General features: G+C 39.6%; 1 protein-coding gene across 4 annotated transcripts; it reads right to left on the bottom strand.

The window, feature by feature from the left end:
- Window positions 1–879: 879 nt before the first annotated feature.
- EDRF1 (erythroid differentiation regulatory factor 1) lies at window positions 880–25,115 on the bottom strand. 4 transcript variants are annotated; one of them, XM_080348095.1, is made up of 25 exons: window positions 24,938–25,115; window positions 23,934–24,142; window positions 22,437–22,503; window positions 21,496–21,621; window positions 20,864–20,988; window positions 20,250–20,409; window positions 18,904–19,005; window positions 18,490–18,611; window positions 17,705–17,816; window positions 16,830–16,977; window positions 16,647–16,755; window positions 16,200–16,311; window positions 15,424–15,684; window positions 13,944–14,015; window positions 13,678–13,828; window positions 11,250–11,438; window positions 9,996–10,196; window positions 9,416–9,638; window positions 8,086–8,305; window positions 7,506–7,664; window positions 7,071–7,220; window positions 6,283–6,436; window positions 5,879–5,994; window positions 4,624–4,787; window positions 880–1,713 (listed from the first exon to the last, which is right to left on the bottom strand). In XM_080348095.1, the coding sequence occupies exons 1-25, from the start codon at window positions 25,001–25,003 to the stop codon at window positions 1,542–1,544; spliced, it is 3,690 nt and encodes a 1,229-aa protein (XP_080204221.1). In that variant the 5' UTR covers window positions 25,004–25,115; the 3' UTR covers window positions 880–1,541. The 4 variants fall into 4 exon arrangements, with proteins under 4 accessions (XP_080204221.1, XP_080204222.1, XP_080204223.1 ...); XM_080348096.1 differs by lacking the exon at window positions 18,904–19,005; XM_080348097.1 differs by lacking the exon at window positions 24,938–25,115 and having other exon boundaries at window positions 23,980–24,080.
- Window positions 25,116–25,484: the final 369 nt, after the last annotated feature.

The raw sequence follows: 25,484 nt of genomic DNA, 5'->3' as shown, positions 1-25,484 counted from the left end.
CAACGGGTTTTGGCTGGAAATGTCCCCTTTCCAGCAGGAATCTGCCAGCAGTGCTTGGATCTCTCAAGCGTTCTCTATTCTCAGCACCTGAGCCGCTGTTACTGATCCCAGCAGACGTGCTTGGTCACCTTCGCCTCTGAAGAAAAGATTAGTCAAGAGCGTATTTCTCGTACCCCTCACCATCACCAGGCTTCCTGCTAATAACTATTTCAAGCACAGCATTCAGCATCTTGCGTCAGAAAGCGGCTGCTCCATTTTCTACAGCTTTGGCCTCACGAGAAGGGGACAACTTTAAGCCTCCAAACTCCTTTTTCTCCCAGTCATTCCAAATCAGCAGCAACAGAACAGACACGGACGCCGCCTCTCGTCTTTCATCCTTTCACAAGGCGCTCGTGCTGCTTTCGGGTGCGCCCATGTTCTCTGTTCCATCAGAAAGATCCCGCTTCTTCTGAAGGCAGATCTAAGGCTGCACTTGTAAAACCAGGTTTAAATTGTCAGGATAGACATTTCTACAAACCGGGGTTTTCTAGGTGAAAACATGCACCATACAAATGAGCATCGTTCTGTATCTCACCATGAGACTAAGAATCGTCTCCTCAAAACAAGCAGCTTAAATAGGTAATTCACTACTTATGTCTAAATATAGAAAGATTTTTAAAAATATGCATATAAACACATGTAAAAACTTACTACCTTTAAATAAGTGGTGTTTAGTACAATAATGAACCACATTCATTTACAGAAAAACATTAAGATATCAGATATTATATTTTTGCTGTCTTTCAAATAGTTGAATTCCATTGAGCACTTTGCTTCTCTGCTGAGCATCGTAACACTCATAACTAATGACAACAAGGCAGACCACTTCCTGAGTTTATATTTAATAAATAAATCTTTATTTAAAAATATGCTCTCATTTATTCACAGTTTCAAGTCTGAAAAAGATAATAATACTATTCTTGATCAATCCAAAACAGCGAAAACCATTCCCTTTCTGGGAAAACGAAATCCCAGTGATGGCTACTGTTTGCAAGAGTCTTGTGTCAAAGTTAGAAAGGCACAAGGTTTTGTGCAGGACAGTAACTCTACTGCAAGTAGTGTGTCTGTGTGGCCACGTATTCAACACAGAGTTCCTTGTACAACTTGGGTTGACGTTACCGGGTCAAGTGTTCCAAGGAAGCCTCACTTACAAAGTACATTTCATTAAATAGCAAACCAGAGCAACTGTGAGATTACATTTGAATGCAAAACATTTATATCACTGCAAAGCCTGGAAGAGAAAACAACGTTAATTTCTCCAATATTAAGAAAAATCTGTTAAGTTTATATCCAGAAGCCCCATTTGGCATTTCAAACAAAGAAACGCTACCAACTGAGCCATTCTCACGGGATACAAAGGAATTCCTGTTCTTTCCCAGATGAACAGTGGAACAATGTAGGTGATATTATCACCTTCAATAAATACAAATATCACATGGGAAAAAATCCCAGGGATCCCATGCACAGCAAGGCACTGATTCTGCTGTTCTGCAGCATTTCGGTCACTGAGTTCCTCCATTGTTACCTTCGTTATTTCGAGTCAGCTGTTCCAGCAAATTTAAGATGACTTCTATTCGTTGGAGCAGAGTCAGACTTTTGTTAGCAGTTGCACGCAACAGCAGGGAGTAAACTTGCTTGTTCGTTTTAAGAACAGCATCTTCTTCATTAATGCCCCTGAAAAGAAAACAGGTAATACAGATTATTAACCTGACCACAAGATTTTATTCTGCAGATTATCAAAACCATTATTAGATAGAATAATGTCAAATCACACGGCTGGTGTTGTGCTTTGAGTCTCTTATTTCCTTCGCTCCTTTTTCCTACCGTTTCCCAGCAGACAGAGCCTCCGCTCACCCTGCAGGAGGGAAAGGTGTTCCAAGCTTGGTTCACCTCCAGTCTGGCCAATTACATTATAATCCCAAATCACATCATAAAGCCTCTGAATCCGGGTCTCTGTGCCAAAACTCCATACTTTTCTCTAAGTTAGTGCCCAGTCTGATGGTGCCAAATGCAAACAGACACCGAGAGACGCGGTTGTTTTGCTCCCCTGCCATTACCTCTCCCCTCTAGAACACTTTTGGGCATCAGCTTTCCATCCAAGCCTGAAGCCCAAGATCCTTCGCTCAGTTCCATACATCTGCGATATTTCCCTCCAGATAGGGACTGTTCCACGCTCAAGATCTCTGCACACAAGAGCTTTTCCCCTTTGCCAGTCTGCAGTCTGAGCTCCCACTGATATGATCCGCTTGACAAGTATTGTAAATCACTTATTGCACACATGCTGGTCTTCTGCTTCAGCGCTGTCCCCCTCCTTCCCACCCTGCTCTGCTACCTTTGAGGAGCAAGACTAACAAATAAATGACCCGAACTAGAAAAATGAAGAATAAAAAATGCTGCCGTTAACATTATAACTAAATTAAGCATGTATGTGTGCAAGGAGCAGTCACTTTAGTTGCAAATGCTTTGGGAATTACCAAGAAGTGGTGAAGCAAATTAAATTCATAACACTTGGCAGAAATCAGACAGGTTCATTTATTAAATAGAACAGATTGTCAATAAAAAGCCACTGAAATGCAAAGTATGTCCAGGATAAGTTACAAGAATTCCCAGAACAAAGCATTACTTTCAATTACTTCTTTCCTCTGATTTCCATAGCCAAGTTCAGTTACGCTTCTGCCTTCCACTTTTAGAGGGTAAAACTGATTTCATCCAGTTTTATTGCCAGTCTGCGAGTTTCACTATCAAATGTGAATTTTACCACATGTTCTCCTGCTCTCTGCCAAAGTGCAGCTGAGACCCCAAAACAGCACTTGTGAGCCCCAATTTCCTCCTTTTCAGCCTATTATTAAACCAGAAGGCAGACGTTCTCCTCCTACCCAGCAGAAATATCCTCAAGGAGCACACAAAGGTAGGGGAGAGGTTAAGTGAAAGGTAATTCTAAGCGTAGCCTCAGTCCACCATTGTTTGAAAGTTTAACATGCTACAGCTACTCTCCCATTTGACAGTATTCAAATTAAAACTGTAACACGTGCCCTATATGGAACCATCAGTACAAAACCCCGTTTGAGAGAGACAAGGGTGAGAAAGTAAATGGAAAAGCCACAAAGCAAAAAATAAGAGGTTTTTTTTGCTTTACAACACTTACGCACATAATGGGATAACAGAACTAAACCAACTGACTGTTACTTGGGACCATCTCCTTGGTTACACATCAATTACACTTTAATCCTCTGCATCCGCATATCCAGATTGCCACCTTGTGGAAGCTCATTTGTAAAGCGTGAAAGCATGGAACAGCGCACCTAACGCACTGTTGACAACACACGTTCCCCTTGTCTCATATTTTGTTCACCCACCTCCTGCTGTCAGCAGACAAGTTACTGCGCAGAATGAATTCATTTCATGGTTTAGTTTTAGCAAAATCGCACTTGCATCAGTGGTGCTTCGATCTGAAAACTATTAACACAACTTCGCACAACAGAAGAATTCTCTAGAAGTATATACTAGAATTAGTGCCACACTTTGCTAAATTAACTCCACATGGCATGAGAACCAGCAAGGTTGCTGCTGGTGCTGCTGCAACCAAACACGTTTGCTGCTGAGGCAATAAAAGGTATGTTTTAGATGCCAAAAGCAACGCTACACACGTTGAAATGCAAACAGCAGAGGTGATAGTGGTGTAAGGGGTTACACCGCCACACCTAATGCCAACAACACTAAAAGGAGAAGGCACATTTCTTCTGAATCCCAAAAGCAAGACAGCAGATGATCGCTTCACTGCACTCCATGAGGGGTTACAAATTGCTCTAACACCAACGAGCATCTTCCCCACACACCCCTCTCTATTTACAGCGTTACTAACATACCTGTGTTTATTCTCAAGTGTTTTGCTTGCTCAACTCTGCTGTCACTGGTATATTTTATCAGAGGTATATCAAAAGATCAGCAGTACACTGCAGTTTCTCCCCAAATAACTTTGGTCTGCAGCTGTGACAGCACTGGAATGTCAGTAAGACAAAGGACACACACACACACCTCATTCCCTGAACTAAGGGTTTGATTAAAAAGGTAAATGAAGACAATGAGACGTACGTCAGCAAAATCACAGCAGTGCAAGCAAAACTGCTTTGTGTGTGGATTTATACCTAGGAAGGACAGTGGATTTATATCCTCTAAAGAAAAAGTCATATTACAGAGCATGATAAAGCATCAGTGATTCATAACTGTATCCTGTGTTTCAGGCAACCATTATAAACTATTCTTTTCCTACTTGAATAGAGCCATTCAGCCAAAATGGTTTGTCCTGAACTCAGTCCTGAACCGTGATCAGGAAAGCTGAGAGAAAAACGCTGCCCACACACTATCAATGAAGAAGTTTCTTGGTCACTCCCTTAATTACACACAAAAATCATAGAAGCTGTTCAAAATTTAGATGATTAAGGCATTATCTCAGCTCCTTCTCCACACAGAAGAGTCACCTCCATAAACAAATATCACACGTTCATGCATGCTCAAGAGTACACACTTGGCATGGATTTGTGGATGAGAATCACATCTACACATGCATATTAACGATCAACTTACCCAATTTTTTTCTTTGTTGAAGTTAACAATTTAATGGATTGGAGGAGAAGGAACGACATTCTGGACTCAAAAATACCAAGCAGTTTCAATACTTCTTCTTTGTTAAGGCCAGTAGAGGAATCATTAGGTGACACACTCTCAGCGTTACCTTTATCCTTGCTTATCTGCAAGGAGATGAAAAGAAAACCTATTTCACTCAACTCCACTATTAAAACACACCTCAGCTAGGTCAGACAACCACACCTGTGGGTTAAGCTCAGCATTTACAGGCACAGCACTAACATCACAATTGCTATGACACCCTGTTTATGAGGCTTTGGTAATTAGCTCACATCAACACTGCACACAAGTTATGCCAACTGCCTATGTTATATATATATAGTAATATTTACTTAAAGACATCAGGAAACTATGGACTTTAATACTCAATCTGTTGCTCAAATTGTCAGTAAGTGATGAAGACATCATGAAATACAGCAACTTGTTATTGATTTAGGCATTGGGAACCTATTAACACTAGCTACAAATACCTTCCACGCATTAGTATTTCTATATTAAATGTACTACATGGACAGAATTCATATTTATGCTGTACATACATTCTTAAGTTCCTAAGGATAACTTTTAAGGGATAACACAGAGTTGCACAGAGCACCATTCACTCAGAATGAGTCAAGATGTGTCCATACACAAACACGTTTTAATTCATCTCCACAGAACAATTCAGAATCACAGAATCGACTGGGTTGGAAAAGACCTCAGAGATCATCGAGTCCAACCCTTGGTCCAACTCTAGTGCCATGATCTAGTAAATGGACTAAGTGCCATGTCCAATCTCAGTTTAAAAACCTCCAGGGACGGCGAGAATGTCAAACTATTTCTGAAAAATTGTGTCAACTTCAGTGGTGTTATACAAAACACTTCACTGAAGTTACAGGGTGGGAGGAGATGTAAAGAAGTGGGGGAGTATTGGAGAAACTTATAGTTAAAAAAAATCCATAGCCAATTACAACAGTGCTGCACGGAGGAGGTGGAACTTTGACACCACTTAGACAAATGTAGTCTCAAAATTAGTGGGTTTTTTTTAATCCACTTCCACCTAAAGACTAGAAGTGAACTGCAACAGGTTCAAACCCTGTCCACACCATTTAAGCAACTAGCTCCGCTGAAAAGCAACCAACACCCTAATTGCCAGCTTTCTGTGAATGCAAATATGCAATGGAGCAGATAATCCCACCACTTGACTTCGGTTTACCTGTTCGCTTTCTGCCACAAGCTCCTTTCTGATGAGCTGGAATGCACCTGTGGTTTTCACCATTATATCTAGGGCCCCAAACAAAGTCTTTAATTTCCCAGCACTGCTGTTCTGACCTAAAAAAAAAGAAAAGAAGAAGTAGTAACAATCAGGAACACAAATGGTTTATGTTACAGATTACACTTTTTCTTCCACCCATAGATTTCAAGAGTTCTCACGAGAAAAGAGCATACTGTCCTAGTCAACTAAAAACCAGTAAGATACAAATATCTCTTCTCTCTAAGATAGTTCTGTTCTGAGAAGCACATTACTGCTGCTCTCATACATAAAGTTATCTACAAATGAAACTGAATAGCTAAAGGTAGTTTGGAAGGCTGTTGTAGTAAGACAAGAGCTCGACTTACTCGTCATCTGGAACTCTGCGAATGCCACTCTTTCCAGCTGCACACGAAGGAACTCGCAGGGCGCATCCTTCAGGAGCTGGAAGAGCCGCACTGCTTTGCTGTAATGAAGATCCGCAAGGACACGGTGTTGTTTCCTCAAATGTTCGTCGCCAACCTGCGCTCAAAGTAGGGCACAGGGTAAATCCCAGACCATTTGTATGGTCATGAGGTAACTACTAGAAAAAAATGCTATGGACTACACAATTGTACACCAGCTCATTTCATAGTGGCTCATCTAAATGTCTGTATGTTTCCAGAATACATCACCAGCCTGCTGCCTTTGAAGCTTTTGTAATTTCATAGCTAATGCTAACAAATTCACACCATAAAGAATAGTAATTTGGAAAAAAAAATATCAGAAGATGACATGTAGGTCCGCACTAAGGCTTTAATAAGCCATATGCTCATGTTCTAGAAGAAGGCTGCCTGCTTACTGTCAGAAGAGTGGCCCGGACACACCACCAAACCCAAGGAAATATTTGTTATCATTGACTTCTGTTATGAGAGCATGGAAACACTAAGAGGAGACAGAACCATAAAGCTCAATACACTCTATAAAGGACAGACTACTCTTAAAAGTAACATATTTCACAATGATTTGCAAATAAACCACCTCATGTTTCTTTGGTAAAATCTTTTAAATAACTTCATGTCAACTATAGGTAGAAGGATAAATATCAATCGCCACACACATTGGGCATGGTAAGTATGGAACCCATACAGAAAAGCAGACCAATTTGGACAAATACCTGGTTTCTCAGGCAGCTGTGGTACATGGAAGCCAGCCGGTGGTGGATGGTTGCAGCTCGATACTGGCAGAGAGGCTGTCGGGCAGACACGGTATCAACATCACAGTATTTCAAGGACTTCATCATGGCTTCACTGACTTCCTTCTCTATCTACAAGGCAAAACAAAAAGATGTAGCGTGATTGCTTTGAAACTAGAACACCACTATGTGCAAGTGTAGGGGTTAAGTCTCTATTTGTGGCACTACCTTTTCATTAAGCACAACCTTAATACAAATGACTAAAGGTTTTACAGTTTGCAAGAACCCCTTTCACAGAATTTCTTCAAGCTATTAAAGGTTTGTGAGTTTTTCCAATATCAATTTTACTCACTGTTTAGTTTTTCAGGAAGACAGTAACTCATTTTACCAGATGTTGCCACAAAAGCTCTTCCTTACCTGCTCCTGAGCCTTCCGAGACAGCGGAGCGTAATCCTGCTGGAGAGTCGCCATGGTGAAATAGGTAGTAGACAGCTCCCAGTTCACAGAATCCCAGACAGCTGGATGCACGTCTCTCTGACCGAGCGATCGTAATGCCTTCAGGTAGTAGTCAATAGCCTACAGATCATAAAATAATACATGTACATGGTTATGCTGAAACTTATAGCAACTAGAAATTAATTTTCCTTTACTCATTCTCAAGGAAGAATTCCAGAATAATGTTTGGGTCGCCTTCAGTATTTTCCTTGCACACGTTTTGGTCATAACTTTAATCCTGACAGTGCATCTGTCTCCCTTGTGTGCGGTATTGCAGTCAAACATAAACCTGAACGTCACAGAACTTCGCGTATCAGAGCAACAGAATCAAACCTCAACAATACCGAAGCCTGTATAGCGAGGATCAGGATAATATGAAAGCAGGAGAGGTATCCCAAGTTATTACATCAAGACTTCCAGATTTTTACCAAGATATTTACAAGTATTCTACAGCAAAAGGCATATTAGGGTCTGGGCCATTCTAAAAGTAGCATGATGTTACCTTATTATAATAAAGGGCCTCTTCTGGGGAAAACTCTCTTTTGAAGTCTCCCTCAGTTGCACAGTGTGCTTGAGCACAAATTCGCATCAGTCGGCCCGTGTTGCAGAGCAGGAGAGCGGCGTTGGTTGCGTCGTCAATTGACTCAAAATTCTGAATTCCTTCTTCAAAGCAAGAGAAGCTTTTCTTCCAGAGCTGCTGCTCTGTCGTCGATACGGTTTTACTCACTAGGGGTAAGAGACAAGGCTCATTCAAATTCTTGAAAGATACTGAACAAATACTTCCATTGTTATTTGTCTCATCAACCACTTTTTAGAATTTAAGGGTGGTAAATTATTCTGAATACCCAATTTGTGGAAAATACTCCTAAGAAAACCTCAAATGTGAAAACCTTCATACGTGAAGTGCACTCTTACATCTACTACACTTTCAAAAGGATTGTGATAACATGACACAGAAAAAAAACATCAGAAATTAACATAAAACACAGATTATTTTTTTCCCCACAGTAACATTCAGGGTACTGCAGTTACTTCTATAAACTTACTGTATGAAACAAGTAAAAAGTGCATTTTACAGACAAGTGAAATGCAGTGTTTGAGCTTCACTTCAGCTAAGTAGCAGTTCTGCGAAAACATGATCATGAAAAATTACGAAATTACAAGTTCAACCCAAAATCCTTCAAATATGAATTGGACAAAGGTCACAGGAAATTGCCAGTGTAAACTGGAGCTGTTAACACTCAACCACCAGCATCTAAGTTGTTCTAGTTTATGTAACTTTTACTTGTAGATAAGGCATTACCAAACACCTTATGCTACAAGGCAGCTTAGGCAACCTCCACTTCCAAAAAAACACAAAAAACCAAACCAATCCCTCAAAAAACACCAAAACCAAACCAGAAGCAAAGCCTCCAAGCATTTACTTACCAGAACATTCACAGACTGACTTCACTGAAACTATTCTTACATTTAAATTAACCTTATGCTTGTTCATGCTGGGCTAAACATCAAGAACGTAACATGCCCTCCCTTTTATAACAGAGTTGGTCTAAAAGTTTCCATCATGTTTTTTGAGGGCATTCTACATACTTTTAAATAATTTGTCCAAAACTGCAGATTTCATTACTCAGTTTAGGCTCAATTAAGTACAGTGTACAAGCCACAGTGATCTCTTGCGGACGGATATTTACAATGGACATTCAAGTTATGTAACATCAAATACAGATAAGTATTTATACTACGTTATTTAAATGTCTTCTCAGAAATACTCAAGATTTCTCACACTGAGTGAACATGATCATAGTTGAAATAGTAAGTAGTAAAAAGAACACTTGCCCACTCTCTCAGTCTGCACTGCAGCAGCCTGGTTCATGTAAAACACTCCGATCTCGTTCCTGATATTGCCCATCCTCTTCAGCACCTGTATATGCTGCTCTGGGTTTTGGTTTTTTAAGTTACTAAAAAGTAAAATTTCATAAGCTGCTTCGTAACATTTACAGCTGACGGAAAGCTGGCATTCCAAGTCTGTAGACAAGTCGGTAGCCCAGGCAAACACTGGAAAACAAAATGCAAAGCCTGCACATCAAACAGTATTGCCACTTGATGGCCTTGTTTTGGGCGTTCTCCTCTAGACCAACACCCATGTTCGAATGATCCCACAATTTCTACAGATATGCACAATTTACCCATTAATTACTGTCTTTAGTTATTTACAGCTTCAGGCGTGTCATACAGTATCTTGACAACCTCCTTACATATGACAGGCACAGTGAGCTTTCCCTAAAGAAAACAGACCTGAAGTGTAATAAACCCTTCTCCAGAAATTATACCAGTGCACAGTTTTGAGAAGCACAACAACATTACTCATGTCTGTCACATAACTGAATTATGGCAGTTATATCAGTATCATACCTTGGCACCTGGATTCTCTGTGAAGACTGTGTAGTATTTCCTGATCTTCTTTTGTCTGGTAATTATATTCTTCAAGATACGCTGCTCTGTTGTTGGCATTTTGAGCAAGCATTAATTGGATATCGCCACAAAGGGTTAAACACTGACAAAGGAATACTAATACTTCTGGAAGCATGCTGGTGCAGAGACAACAGTAGGTATCTATTAAGGAAAATAAATAAAATAAATCACATGGATGAGATAAGAGGAAGGAAAAGAATTAAACTCATAAGGTTTGACACATACTGACAATATAATTGGTTTTTATGTTACCTGTCACACTTATTCTCCTTATGTAGACAACACGTTATTTTAAGTCCGAACCTATTTTGAAGTCATAGTTGCTCTACAGAGCTGACAGGTTCAAAAGAGCAACTATGTTGTCCAAGATGAGCAGCAAATCTGGTAATTACAAATGCTAATCTCAGATATGACTAAAGAAAAAACAACTTTCGACAAATTAACTCAAGTTGAGATATCACCTGAAAAATTAATTTACAGGAGGTAGAGTTTAAACTTGATTCTCAAATCTTTAAGAGACTGAAAATCGAAGTAGGCTTTGAGCTATTGATGCTTTGTGGTAAGATCAAGTGTTTTTGCTTTAAAAGCTTCTTCCTGCCCCAAGCCCTACAAATATTGAAGAAAACAGCGGTACTACAGTAGCAAGCTAATGGCATTTTCCAAAGAGCTATTATCATTATTGTAGTAATACTCTAAGCAGCCTGATTTTACTTCCTTCATTTTCCTCAGTAATACTTAAAGACGCATTTCATTTTAGAGGAGTATCCAATTCAGCTGATTAACAAGTTTGGTATTTCTGAGAACAATAAATCTATTGCAATGAAGTGGGAACTACCAGGTATTTCCAAGGAAAAAAAACCATCTGCTTGCAGTGACAGCACTTAGGCCACAGAATTCTGTGTCTTGGCACCAGGACCAACTCTCCCAACTTTGAGTGCTCTGAAGCTCCAAACCCACGCTCTAAGCTTCCCAGTCTATCAAAACGGGAGCATCTTTCTAACAAAGACACGAGTTATTCTTACGACAGAATTCCCTCCTGAATAATGAGCCAGACACTCAGTTTAACTAAATGCATGGTTGTCAGACATGTCACCACATGCCACTAGGATAAATCATGCACAAGAGAAGTATTTGATATTGTGAAAGGTATACGCAGGCGCTGCCATGGATGACAAATACATTCCAGCAACTTACCATGGCACTGTAAAGCCAGTTTGATGTATCGCAATGCTCTCCCGTATTTCTGTAGAATCATAGCAGCATCAGACAGGACGTAATAAGCCTTTGATGATTTCAGAATGAGCTGGAGTTTCATTTTATATTGCCACGATCCAGGAATCATTCCTGACTGGCTGGAATGCTTCCCCTTCTGAAACGAGCCCACTGTAATAGAACAGAACCTCGTCAGTAAATCTCATCTGCATAACATATGCCAGAGGTTGGACACAACTTCATCAGCACACAGGCAGAATGTAAATCGCCTTATTACAGCTCTGCGCAAGGGGAGTTATGCCAACTTGTCTGCCACTACATTTTTCATCTGCAAAATGGACCCAATATTTGGAACTTTTCCACGTACTCCACGTCACAGTGGGATGCTCCAATACAGTGAGCACAGTGACAACGCAGTTAACTTCTCAAACTCGGAACGGCTTTTGAAATCCAGGTGCAGCGGCCAAGACTATTCTGTTCGGTAGCAGTAGAAAAGAACACAAAAACCACAGGCATAATTTTTCCCATTCTCCACCAAATCCCTATGATATATGCTCTGTTTCTGTATGAACAATTTCTAAGTGAGAAAGCCTCCATTTGGGGGTTTAGCCTCCAGCACAGAAAGAACTGGATAACCTGGTCCTTTCCGCAAGGAAAACCAATGTCCTCCTCACACCAGTTTCAAGACATCCTCAGCGTAAGATTATGAAGGTTCCTCCTTCAATGCTACAGTGGTTGTGGAACAAGAAAGAACACACTTTAGCCATACCAAAGGACAGAATTTTGTCCTGACAACATCTGCACACAGAAACAAGTCTCTTGCTTACAAGTGGACCTACAAGGCCCACCTTACAAGCCTGCTATCCTTATTGCGTTCTAGAAGAACTACAGGTTTTCATTAGGACAGAGACAAATCTAATACAGTAACATCTCACACAGTTATAGACAGAGTGCACGTATACTGTAGCTATATACTACTCAGAGGAAGTTCTCTCTTCAGGTTGGAAATTCAAGAAGTAAGAGCACTTATCCTTTCTGTATGTAAACATACACATTTACAGATACACTACAGAACATGTATCACAGAAAATATACCCACATAATGGAAAAGCAAAAAGTTTCTCCACTATGTTTGAACTATTTTCTTGAAGTTGAATTCAACCCTTAGGAGCTAAACAAGTAGCAGCACTGCTACTGCAGGGGAGAACTCCAGCACAGCTCCAGAAACCAACTACAATATTTTTTTCTGCTCTGTGCAATATTTCTCTCCCACATTCCCCAGGAAACACTTGTTTCTAAACAGAAAAAGTTAACATGTGGACACTGTCCTTGCCAGCTGGCAAGCGGCTGCAACGTGGCATCGGTTCCAAATTGTGGAGGCTGAAGACAGAGCCTGGCTGCAGGAGAGCTGAAATCAGCACAGTGATCTTGCTGAGCTGACCTAGGCAAAATTTCTCAGGAGATCTTGGTAAAAATCAGCCTCACAGTCCATATTAACAGCACCGTGCAGAACTGATGCAAGCTCAACACACTAACTTTCTGACAGAGGTGATAAATTCTGTGGTCACATATCTGAGAGAAAGTAAGAAAGGATACATCCATCACCAGGTCCTTGACATTCACGAGACAATCATAAAATTGGAAAAGAAACACGAGAACACTTAAATGAATAACTCAAAACTGAACTCATTATTTAGAGATTTTTTCAAAGGGGGAAAGGAGGAGAAAGGAAAGAATAAAGAACTGTAAAAATAGTCAAAGCTTAAGTTTCTTCCTGGGTTATGCTTATAGGGCCCCTTGCCCTGCAGAGAACTCAACTATTTTCAGAATAGTCTTTCCTATATGCTTTTATGCCACTCCAGAGAAAAATAGAATAGACTATAGTCTGAAATTTCTAGAGTGTGAATATTTAAGCAAATAAAATATCCTTTATTTGCTGCTTCCATCCACAATTGTAGGGGTACGAGAACGAAAACAAAATCCTAGTTAACGTTTTATATGCAATTCAGCAGCAAGCATAATGTAAGATAGAAACCTGCCAGAAGTGGGAAGTTCTTCCACAAAACTCGCAAGTCACAAAAGAAGAATGAAGGCTGTTTTAAAAGCAATCCACACACCTTACTGTGCTCCACATACCAAACCCCAAAATACTCAGCCCTTATGGAAGTCATCTGTAAGCCACACGTAAATGGGGTGCAGTAAAGTTATGTTTACTAATAAAAGATGCTTTGATATGCAAAATATCACAAATGACCTATAATTACTTAAAAAGGAACAGACTGTTCTCCCATTTCTAGTATACTACTATTGCTTATGCAATAGTGTAATTAGTGACCTATAAGTGCACTGTTATGACAACCAAAATAAAGCAGTTTAGAAAAAGTCTTATTTCCATAACAATACATCTTACTTTTGTCTAAAAATAAGGCCATCTGTTTTTCCAGACACTCGGGACCACCACTGGTAGATTCATCTTCATATTTCAATGGGATTGGTGTGCTGGGGTCAGCTGCAGGAAGGTCACCCTCTTTTTTAACACTGCTGTCAACAGACTTCAAGCCCTGCAAAAGGAATAAATAATTTAATTCAACTTGAAAGCAATGTTTAGCAAATACAGAAGACACCAAGAACTGGGTACAAGGTGAAACATGATTAGAAAATGGTTAGTAGACTTACCTCCAGGACGTAATTGAGCACCAGCCTGCAGCGCTCCTCAGTGCCATGGCAGACGGGAAATGCACAACTGGGCTTCATTGGGAGAGAGGAATAGGAAGAGAATAAATGTTCGGCATAGAAAATGTCAAAACTAGAGGATGCGAATAGAACATCTGAGCTCTGCACTAAGAGGTGTGACGGTATTTCTTTATCTCAGTGAGCAATTCATATACCTGGTTATCTACGTGTGGTCTCTCCTGGCAACTCCAAAGACAATGCAAAGAGAAGAGAAGAGATGACTGTTCCGTGACAGTCTGCAATGCACACCCAGGAAGATAAGGAGACTCAATACTATACAGAATTCTTTTCCTTCAGCCTTTCTATCAAAGCTGCACTTCCATCACCTTTGAACAACTCAGAGCTTTCAAGTTTGAATTTTTGTTTTCTTCTGAGCCAGAGTAGAAGGGGAAATAAGAGTGGAAATGTAGTGTTTCTGCACTCGTGCAAGCTGTGGTTTTAGCTGGTGGACCGTGAAGTCTTAGAAGTTAATAGAGCAATAAGGGTTACAAAATATTTTAGGACATCTTGTACTTTGCTGCTCAGCACAGACATTAGAAAAATAGGTTTAGATTTTGACCAACGACTGTCATTTCATAATCACATCCCTGTACAGGCAAGACAAGTAAAACATCAGCAGAAACAATTTCTTTGCTGATCTTCACAGTTTCTTGTGTTGCTCTATTTTGTTACAATAATAAGGCACAGAAAGTACAATGAAGGTAGCAGTGTTACATTTCTGTGGATTCCTTTATGCAGCACATGTACGTCAATGCAGTTTCAGGAGTACTGTGGTTACGCACCCAGTTGTCCCCTCAGACACAATACGTGCAGAGCAAAACTTCATCTCTTTTTGAAAATCGACTACAGCCACAATTCTGCTGTATCCTGACCAGTTACCTTGGAAAGCCAAATCAAAGAGGGAAACCAAAGACTAACGCTGTGGATCTGATGCAGCTGATGCTCCCAGGGGGAAAAAAAAAAAACAACCAAACCAAACAACACAAACAAAAAACCAAAACACATAACAAAAAACCACAACCAAAATTAAAACAACACGATACCCAAACAAACCAACCAACCAGAAAAAAGTACTACGACAGCTTGGGTATCCCCACAAACTTGTGGTCACCTACACTCTTACACATGGCCACAGCTGACAATATTTTCTCCGCTGCTGTGACAGGAGTAATTCTCTGTAGCCTGCTATGCGGAATCACGCCATCAAGGAAAACCGCAAGATGATTAAACTATACTTTAAACCTGCTATCCTGTGAAACTTAAAGACCTCAGATTTTATAAGCAGCTCATGCTTCAGTTAGCCTGAAACAAACACATGGTGGTAGCTTAAGACAAAACTAAGAGGTAACTGAATTTCAGTAACTTCGCTACATCAACTGAAAAACCCTAAAAACCCTTAAAAAAATTCCACAGCCTCACTTACACGTATTCGATGAACAGACTTGTATTTTTCTGGTACTGATAACTCTCCAACAGATTTGATTATTGCCACTGCTTTGTTGTCATCTGGTGGATCAGAACTGTTACTGTAAGAACCATTTTCATCACTGTCTGGCATTTCTTCCTCTTCCTCGCTATAACTTTCATCAGAATTTCCATTTATAGGGAAGTCTGTACTGTCTTCTTTTTTGGGTTCATCCAACTGAAAAAGTTCTGATAACATGTAGTTTGCTGAAGCAATAATCTTTTCAAATAAGAGAAAAAACATTAGTGATTTGTTTTCAAGTTCATTTTTTTCTTTTGAGAAGCAACATCAATATAATTTGCCTTAGAATAAGGAATAACTAGTACATGCAAGTAGGTATTTGATAACCTGTAAATACAGCCTGTACACATACACACTGTATAACCACATTTTCAAGCTCTGAATTTTATTAAGCCCCTGCAATCAAGTTTGCCCACGTTTGGTTTTGCCCCCACCCCATCTTACAAGGTCTTCAGCTCTTGTTTTGTGAGAGCAAGAGAGCAAACGTAATGACCAGCTCCTTTTAGAGCAGGACAGAAGACCCATGCAGCAACGAGGGGCAGGGAAGGCTTTCTTTAAACATCATAACATATCAATTTCTAAGATTATAAATAACTTAAATTCTCTCCCTTGCAGAAGGACACAGAAGTACCACACAAAATATAGCCACGTGCATTAGGACGACAGCATTTCCATTATATTTACACAAAGCTACAAGAAAACTTAATTCTTACTTGAGGATGTCTGCCATTGTCCAGTAACTTCAGACAATTAAGGAGCAACGTTCTGATAGTGCCATAGTGTTTCTTGTTCTGGTTTTTCTTCAGCATCATATTGCAAGCAACTCTAAAAGAAAGTTAAACAAAATAGGAAATCCCTGGATAATTTTTTATGCTAGAAATAAAAAAAGAGCTTTAAACAATACTTCTGCAAGCATAGAGGTCCCAAACTTTAAGATGGGTCTGCAAGATTTACTCAACAACAATGTAGTTTACATAGAGAGAGAGTGAAAATATGAAAGTCTCTTTTGATTTAGTAGGACTAAGGCTTACCAAGCTTATGTGTAAAAGAAGATATTTCATTTAATCCGTCTTCATGCCCTTGTAACTTTTAGTCTGTATTCTTAATAAATACAACTGCACCAGGAACCAAGTACTGCAACAAAAACGATAAAAACTCACTTGTATAGAAGAATTGCCACTGGCATCGTAAAAGGATTTTGGTATTTGTCTTCCGTCTCTTCACAAAGGGTGGTCAGGTCGTAGAGCTTTACTATATCACTCCCACTTGCTGAAAGATAACACCTTTCATTAATCAACACGACATTTAGATCCATTTGCAAAGATCTATGTTAATCTACTTACCCTTAAATAACCAATAAGTATGTCCTTCTTTGGTGCAATTTGATTTCAGAAACGATAAGATGTTTTGAGCAATATCTTTTATCACTTTGGTAGAAAAATTCGAGTTTTCCAAATTGGGAATATCTTCAGTCTTAATCATTTCATATTTCTGCAAGGAATATATGTTAAAACTCAAGGTTAGGAGGGTTTTCTGCCAACTACCCCCAAAAAAGAATCTAAAGATCAGTGTCTCTATCAACTGCTAAAAGAAACAAAGGCTGCTATTACAACAGAGTGTCATGATAAACGTAGTTAATTTCCAGAATTTATTTTAAAAGCCAGCAGATCTCAATTACAAGTTTTAAAGACGACTCACTCCTATGACAAACATGGTAAAAGGAGAAAAGAGTTGAAAACACACATCTGCAACATGTATTTATTACTTCAGTGAAACCCTGTCAGCCTTGTAAGCAACCATATGCTACCAGTTCCAACAGGAACTCAGCTGGTATGTGTGGTCTATCATAGAATAATAAATACAAATAAAGGTTTAAAAGGCATCTGTCTTGGCACGTGAACACTGCAGATTTTAAGATGCAAGAAACTGATGTATTTCAAGAAACTGATGTATTTCTGCTCCTACATTTTTCTATTTTTGCCTTCATTCATCCATTGCGGGAAGCAGTAATTTTGCATGCATGGAAAGGAGAAAAAAAAGAACACATCATTTTTGGCTGACTCTTGCTAGCTGTGTATATGTTTCTCATTCTGCAATAAAGGATTTTTGTCATCGTTTTGTCAGAACAATAAGATTACAAAGACATCTGTTACAACTGGACCAATTTCAGAAGCTGAAGAACAGATGAACCGGGCATGACGCAAAGCGCCAGGCTTACCTGAACAATTCCATTAACGTGAAAACACATCACAAGCTCTGGTACGTTGCATATTAAGTTGTCCAACCAATAGTCAATTCCTGTTAGCACGTTTATTGGCTTGTTGTTATCCCTGAAAACAAACGTTTCTAGTGTTATTTAAATCTTTATTTACTCTTCAGAAAAATATTAGGGATGTTTACTAATGGGATTTAGATCTAATTCACCTGAGAGTGGATGGAGACTAAAACAATTATTTGTGAACTGTTCTGTTTTAGAGAGGCAAACGAGGAATCATATCAAAACAGATGTTTTGATCTCTCCAAATACACTCACATGCCCTGGGCAGTTTTGAATTTTTGCCCACACATACTGAAACTTTAACAAGCTTCAGATGTCTCACTATCACTGAGAAAACAAGTACTTAAGTTCTAAAGTAATAGCAGTATTAGCTGCAACTGATTACATCTCAAGCCTCTTCCCAGACCTTCCAAAATCCCTTGCAAAGCAAGGTACTGTTGGTTCCTACATGTGTCTTAAAAAGATGACGAATACATCAAGTGATTTTCAAGTTTTTGTTCGCTCTTTGCCTACATGTAGGCAGGAACAGAAGAGACAGTAATCAAGTGAGCAAGTATTGGTGAAAAGTAGGACAGTCAGAACTTAGAACTACTATAGTCATGAGTTTTAAGTACTTATGAAGTGCTCAACTAGCAGTTATTGAAATTCAAAAATCCCAGTAAGAGAAATACTATAAAAAGTCAGTCAAAGGCTGGCATATAAATCTCATTAACTTCAAAACTCACCTGAGACGCAAGCTCACAGCAGGGTATCTCCCACCTCCAAATATCGGCATATTTGATCCTACTAACATGTGGATATCTTCAAAGGTCCACAAGATATTACGAACAAAGTCATTTTTAAGTCCCTTCATCGAGAGAAAAAAATTGGTCTATAAATCCCTGTTCTGAAACACGTTCTCTATGACATTCTGCGGAATTATGAGAAAGCAACAAGCAAAAGCAGCAAATAAAAGACGGCACATAAGGAACTACGCTACGCGTTCACATTAACTTAAAAGACTGAGATCACAGATGCCACAAAAGCTACTTCTACAGTGGGCTTAAGTTTTTCTCTTGGTTCCAATTTAGACCAAATTTTCAACCGTTTGATTAAATTGGGGGTTCAGTGTTTGAGCTCAAATTTCACATATAGCATACCTGACTGTTTTCCCCGTCATTGAACAAAGTAGTCAGGTTTTGTTCTTTGGGGGCTGAGGCCACATGCCCCACTATATATGAGGGTTCAAGAGGCACATTTCCCTGTGAAAAGCACAAGGATAAGGAGTGATTCTCCTGCTGAGGTAAAATTAGGCCATTTAAAGAAATCTGAACAACAAAAGCATATAAGGGAAAAACCTTTACCTCTAACATCTTTTAGTAAGTATGTATTAAACTACAAAAAGCCTCTAGAATACTTATTTTTTTATAGCTAGTACCAAATTTTTGTACTTCATATTCTCAGAGGCTTTCAAAAGAAATCAGGAAGTTTTTATAAAGGCTCTTTATAACCCCAGGGTCAGCACCAGATTATCAGTCTCCAGAAGAAAAACCTCTGTCCTGATGTCTTTATAAGTTAAAGAAAAGGACACTACAAATGTACAACAGTTCCTTTATGATAAAAGGTCTGCTGTATTGGGCAATATTTCCTCAAGAAGGTAAACGACAGAAGTAGCCTTTTTTCTAAAAATCTTTCAAGTATGGAAACATTTTTCTACTTTAGAATATTACGAACACCACAACACATGCAGATACAATTTTAAGGATGACGTAGCTTAGAGCCTTCACAAGGTAGCTGAGCAGGTCATTTGGCATACCAGTGGGTAATACTGCCTCAGCATAACTACAGCATCATCATTATATTAATGTAGATGGAACACAACAGATCTTTCAACCACTCAAAAAATCTAAGCGAGTTCTGTATTGCATTACTCAAAACCCACAGGAATTAACAGTTTTCAGAAACAAGCTTAGCCACAGACTGAAACCCTGGATTAGGGCCTAATACTAATTATAGCTTGTTGCATAATTGCTATAAACATCTTCCACTTGTGTAATCTCGTAGCAAGTATTATATCTATAAATGTTGCTTAACTGTTTTGCAAATATTTTATAGATCTTAATTTTCCTCTTCACCTAATAAATTCACGGTCACAACAGGTTCATTTTTATGACAGACTTAAAAAGAAAGGCCAAAACCTTAAGCTTCCATACACATCTTCTGAATACCAGATTTTCCTACTTTTAGGTAAAGTCATTGATGACTACTCCTAGCCAAATGTTCTGTTTCTCAAAAATACATAGATAAAGTGACAAAAACAAAAAAAACCTGAAATTTGGAGCTCTGAAACACTGGCACAAGCTAAATCACACACACTGCCAAGTTCTTCCAATGCCTGATTTAATTTCTTTCAGCAAAAAGTACTGCAGCAGCACCTTTGAAAACCCTTGAATATATATGCCCCTACAAAAACTAAGGTGCCACTGAAACCGCTATATACACCAACCTGGTTCGAGGCACCTGGATCTTCAGATAACGAAGACGGCATTTCAAAAGGAGCTGGCCAGGAGGCCCTTCCTGCTTCATCACTCTCACCTGAAACAGGACCCTCCTGGTGCTGTTTTGAAGTGGAAGGAACAGGCTGAGCAGCTCCATCGCCATTAATGCTGACAAAGCAACATTAACAAGTTCAGTTGACACTATGCAAACAGAATCACTTTTAGAATTGTTGTATCTGATGCGCTGTTCTCAAAGAATGACTTTGCTAATATGCTAAAAGATTGCTATACTGACAAGTTGTTCATTACTCAAACTTTTACAAAATTACAGCAGTTGTCACAATTTACCATGAGCATTTCAAGTTGTTCTTCCCTCATACTTAGAAATATTGAGATATGGGGTTTATTTTATTCTTTAAATCTTTAATTTTACTTTAAAATATTTTGATTTCTGCTAAAACATTTACATGTTATTACCTAATTCATCCCTCAATTTCCTTTGTATAAGGATAAACCAGTAAATAATACAGATCATAATGGAATTTTAACATTTATTTCAAGATAAGAAACCATGCAAAAGTAAGTGGTGCAGAATTAAAGATTCATGCAGACATAAGGTTACCTGTAATACAAAAACTTAGAAAGTATAGCCTTCTGGTACCAATGTTCTTTACTCTTCTTTTTCCGTTGCCACTTCTGATCAATCAGCCTTTGATAAAACTCTTTCAGCCATGTCCAGTCCCCTGTCTAGGCAATATCATAAATATGAAATTAATATCAAGAAGCATCTGCAAAGTAAATCAAACGTCTTTTTAACTTACAAATACTCATCCACAACGATAAAAGAAACACAGAAAATAACTTCATAGCTACAGTCTTGAATTGGTCACTAATTGAAAAAGTATCTTCTAATAAAAGTTATGTTCTTACTGAAAAGTTGACTTCATTGGAAAATCAGATACATGCTTAGGAGGTTACACAGTAACAAATACTTATTAATAAATTAATAAAATAGTATAGCAATACTGAAGTAGTTAAAGGAAAGTAGGACATGGAATTTTAATCCTACATTACCACAAATATAGGACATCAGATGCAGTCCACGGGTAAAATAATCGCTGCAGAACAGAGCACCTTTTGTACTCGCATACGATACTCAGGAATTTTGATACATACATGCTTTCTTGCTGGCTACACTCTTCTCAAAATAAAGCACTTTGATCATAGGAAATACTTAAAAAACAAATGGTTAACCTGGGATGATCTCATGAAGAGTTCCTGAATATCCAGCTCATCCAACAAAAGCGTCCTCCCAATGCGATGTACTGCCATGCTCACGTGGGACTTGCTGTAAGGTATCTTCAGAAGTTTTTTAATATTCTTGCAGGGTAAAAAAGAACAGAGATAAAATTCAATACAGTTATACTGCATTGTAAGATAATCCTTAGGAAACTGCAAGCAAAGAATACGCTATTAACATTGGACAGGCATGGGCGGGCAAACAAAACCTCATAGTGCCAGTGATTTTAAGAGGGCCGTTCCACAAGAAACTGTATTTGCTGAGGCCAGAGAACATGAATGACCATGATAGAGACCAAGCACTCAGTATAAACCATGTGCATGGTTTAACCATGATCTCTCTTTATATCACCACAACCAGCTACCATCAAAAGTGACAAAAATGCAAGTGGCTAGTTTGGAATTTAAAAGCCTGATCATATTCACCATGGGAATACTGACACCTTGTCAGATATCCAGAGGAATCTGGACAGAGATCTAAGTCTGAATAAAAATCTGTCAAACATTAACATTGAGATAATAAATGTGTATTTATGTTTTCCTCTTCCAAACAGTCTCATCTGCAGACATTACCAGCACCAAAAAAGCTGATAAAAAAACAGAGGAAAATAAAATAACTACATTGCAAGACAGGTGTGCTGAATTAACTAAACAACATATTTTAGTTTAAGATTATTTGTAGAAATCCACAGGAAACATTATTTTCTCTTTACATTTCTTATTCAGTGATCACCCTTAAATGACCGTCAAAAGTTAAGTGATCCATTTGGGTTTCATTAGGGGATCTTTAGTTTTCATCAAAGGACACAAAGATGACAGAAGCCATGACAATGTCTTAAAATAAGGTTTATAAAACAGAAGAGCTTGAATGATGGAACTTTAAAAGTTATACATACCTCTGAATCAGACACAACATCCACATCATTTCCAACCGAGTCAATGAAGTCATACGCCATCCCAAAGCTATTTAGAAAATATTACAAGTTAAGACAAATACATTAAATAGAGACCTGTTTTTTCTCCAAAGGTTTTTCTTCATCAAAACATCAAGTCCAGCTAAATATTATCAGGTGTAATGAAATCTAGAGTTAATTAACAAAATTATTTTGACATTCTACAAGTTTTCCAAAGGTATCACAGGAAGTGCTTAGATGCAATTTCAAGACATTCTAAAAGGTAGTTTAAGTTTTGTTGAAACCAGGAAAATCAGAGATATTTAAAGCGTTTTTAAGACAGCTATGGGAAATTAGAGAAACTGAAGTTTTGAGTGTTTTGTTCTGTTTTTTTACTAAAAAGGAAGGTTAATTTTCAAAGACTATCTTTAAGGCATTAAATATGTTAAATGATTTAATTTTAACAGCCATCATTTAGTTTAACTTCTTACTTATGTTTTCTGAATTGGCTTACATGTTTCAACAAGCGCATCCTTGCAGCTTTACCCACTCTCATTAAGGCCTCTCTAAATTACAGGTATTTAAACTAGAATATTTTGATGTACAAATCATTCTTTCAAACTAAACCACATATGAGTACAACCCAACCAAATACATGATATGTAAGCATCCAAAATTATATATTCACTATTAGTTTTTTAACACTGACACAAGAGACAGAAAGATAAAACTGCCAGCCCCTATTTGATGAACAAACACAATATTTAAAATAAACAGGAAAAGTTCATAATGCCCTGTTAACCTGCTCAAATATTTACTTCTCCTAAAACAGATGATGAAGACTTAGACCCTCCACAAACTTAAATTTCACTAACTAGTTGACTTAGTGTGAATTTGCTTGTTAAGCACAGGATTTAAGTCTCCTATTCATAGACAATCTGAACTCAACTCATCCAACTATTTAACAAACATCCACACTGAAAGGCAACACTGCTTTTTGGTTTTGCCCCTTATTTCACCTTCTGTGTTCACGCTCGACTATGAAATTTCTTTTGCCATCAGTTAGCAGGGTCCAGTCTCTAAAGATCCAGCTGAGCTATAAATTGGCTCCATAACTTTCAAGGGGAACCATATTTGTTCCCTTTTCCACTGTTATCAAAAGCAGAAGGGCTGGCTGAACCAGTCTCGCTTCATTTTGGCCAATCAACAATAGCCAACCAGGGAAGAATATGAAATCAGTTTGACTGTCTCAGGCAAGGTGTCAACATGCACTTAAAAATAATAATAATCAGCAGCATTACCAGCATCATTAATCATTTATAAGGGTGACAAGATTATAGCACACAGGCAAGAACTACGGATGAAAAAGCAGTGGGAAAATGGTTAAGAAAAAGAGCTAGCAAGTTGCCATGGTAAAGTCTGTACTTTATATTATAAATTACATAGGCTCCAAGTTCACTGCTAGAATTATTCTCAAAAATACAGCCTGCTGTTATTTACCTTGAAAAGGGTTTACTTTTTTTGTTGTTGCCAAGAATGGTTGTACCTGCTGGTCCCAGCTTAGCGCTCTCCCGTAACCAGTTGGCAGGTGGGAGTTTCAAGTCCGTTTTCTCCTGAAGCCGGGCAAACGCCGCTTGCGGTGGGGCAGATGAGTATTTCACCACAGCGCTGCTTTTCACTTCATTGCCCCCAAGAAACAAAACCGATCCCTGGTTTTCAAAGAGAAATCAGTCTTTCATTTATAAAACAATAGCAATTAAAACTATCAGACTTGCTCTATGATTTTAATGTTAAGTGGCTGAAGTCCTGCATTTGCTTATATGTTTCTCCTGCCTGTGTTCACGGGTATTTAAATTACCTCGATTCCAACACTGGCATCAAGTGTATGCTGCACTTTTTAAGGCTCAAGTGTTATTAAGGGCAACGCCTCGTAGAATGTAAAGTTACTTAGAAAGGCCAAAACTAAAATAAAACTCACATTAATGCTGCAAAAGTTTGTGAAAGGAAGCGTTCGCCAGCAAACACCTTTATTAAAGCTAAACACGTCTCTGCATTAATAAATAAGCCTCAGGAATGCATATTTTTTTTCAAATAGAGCAAACCACACAGCTGTCACACTCAAGAGCTTTGAACCGATACACGTCAAGGGAAAAACAGAACCACAGGACACTACTTATGTAAATACAACGCGGCACACGGCACTTAAGCATAACAACAAAAACACTTCTAACAATTAGAACTTAATCATAATTACTACGCTCCCTACTGCACCGACAGCAGCGCTGCCTCACTGGCCGAACGGGAAAGCGGCTGCAGCGCTATGAGGTAACTTAAAACATGACTGTGGGCTGTGCTTACAGCCCCGCGCCCGCCCGGGTCCCCCCGCCCGCCAACCGCCGCACACGGGCCGGGTTGGGGAGGGGGAAGCGCCAGGGGCGCCGCGGGACCCCCTCCAGCCGCGGTTAACCACGGGGAAAGTCGCGACCCCCCCTCACCGCCGTCACCTGCTTGGGCTCCTCCGCGTCGCCCCTCAGAGGGGCGGCAGCTCCCGCACCGCACAGCTCATCCATGTTCCGCCCGCCCTCCGTGCCGGCCCGGGCGGGTCGGCCCCGGCGCTCCCTCAGGCAGGGGCCGGGGGGCACCAGGCCGCTGTCAGCGCCCACTGCCGGCCGGGGGTGCGTCAGGCCGCGAGCAGCCAACTCTCGCGAGATTTCCCGAGAAGTCCCAGGAGGCGAAGGCGGGCTCTGGCCAATAGGAGAGCGCGGGCGGGGCTGGCGGGCGGGGCGGGGCCGAGGCGTGAGGAGACAGGCGGCAGTGCCGCCATGGCGCGTGTTGGGGCTGGGCCTGGTGTTGATTTGACTTTATTGAGGGGCTTTCAGCTCCCCACAGGTGCTGGGCCGAAGCGAGTGGTAGCGGTGGAGCTTCACCACCACCATCACCACCAGCAGCTGGTCCTGCCACGCTGCTCTGTACCGCAGCAGCAGAGTGAAGTGCTACCTCATGGCGCATTCCTGTGTGGCGGGGGCTGCTGAGCAGGCCCGGTGCTCTGGA

Source organism: Nesoenas mayeri, assembly GCF_963082525.1.
Source record: "Nesoenas mayeri genome assembly, chromosome: 7".
Lineage (NCBI taxonomy): Eukaryota > Metazoa > Chordata > Aves > Columbiformes > Columbidae > Nesoenas > Nesoenas mayeri.
The sequence above is the reverse complement of the archived record's forward strand: the minus strand, read 5'-3'. Positions and strand labels throughout refer to the sequence as shown.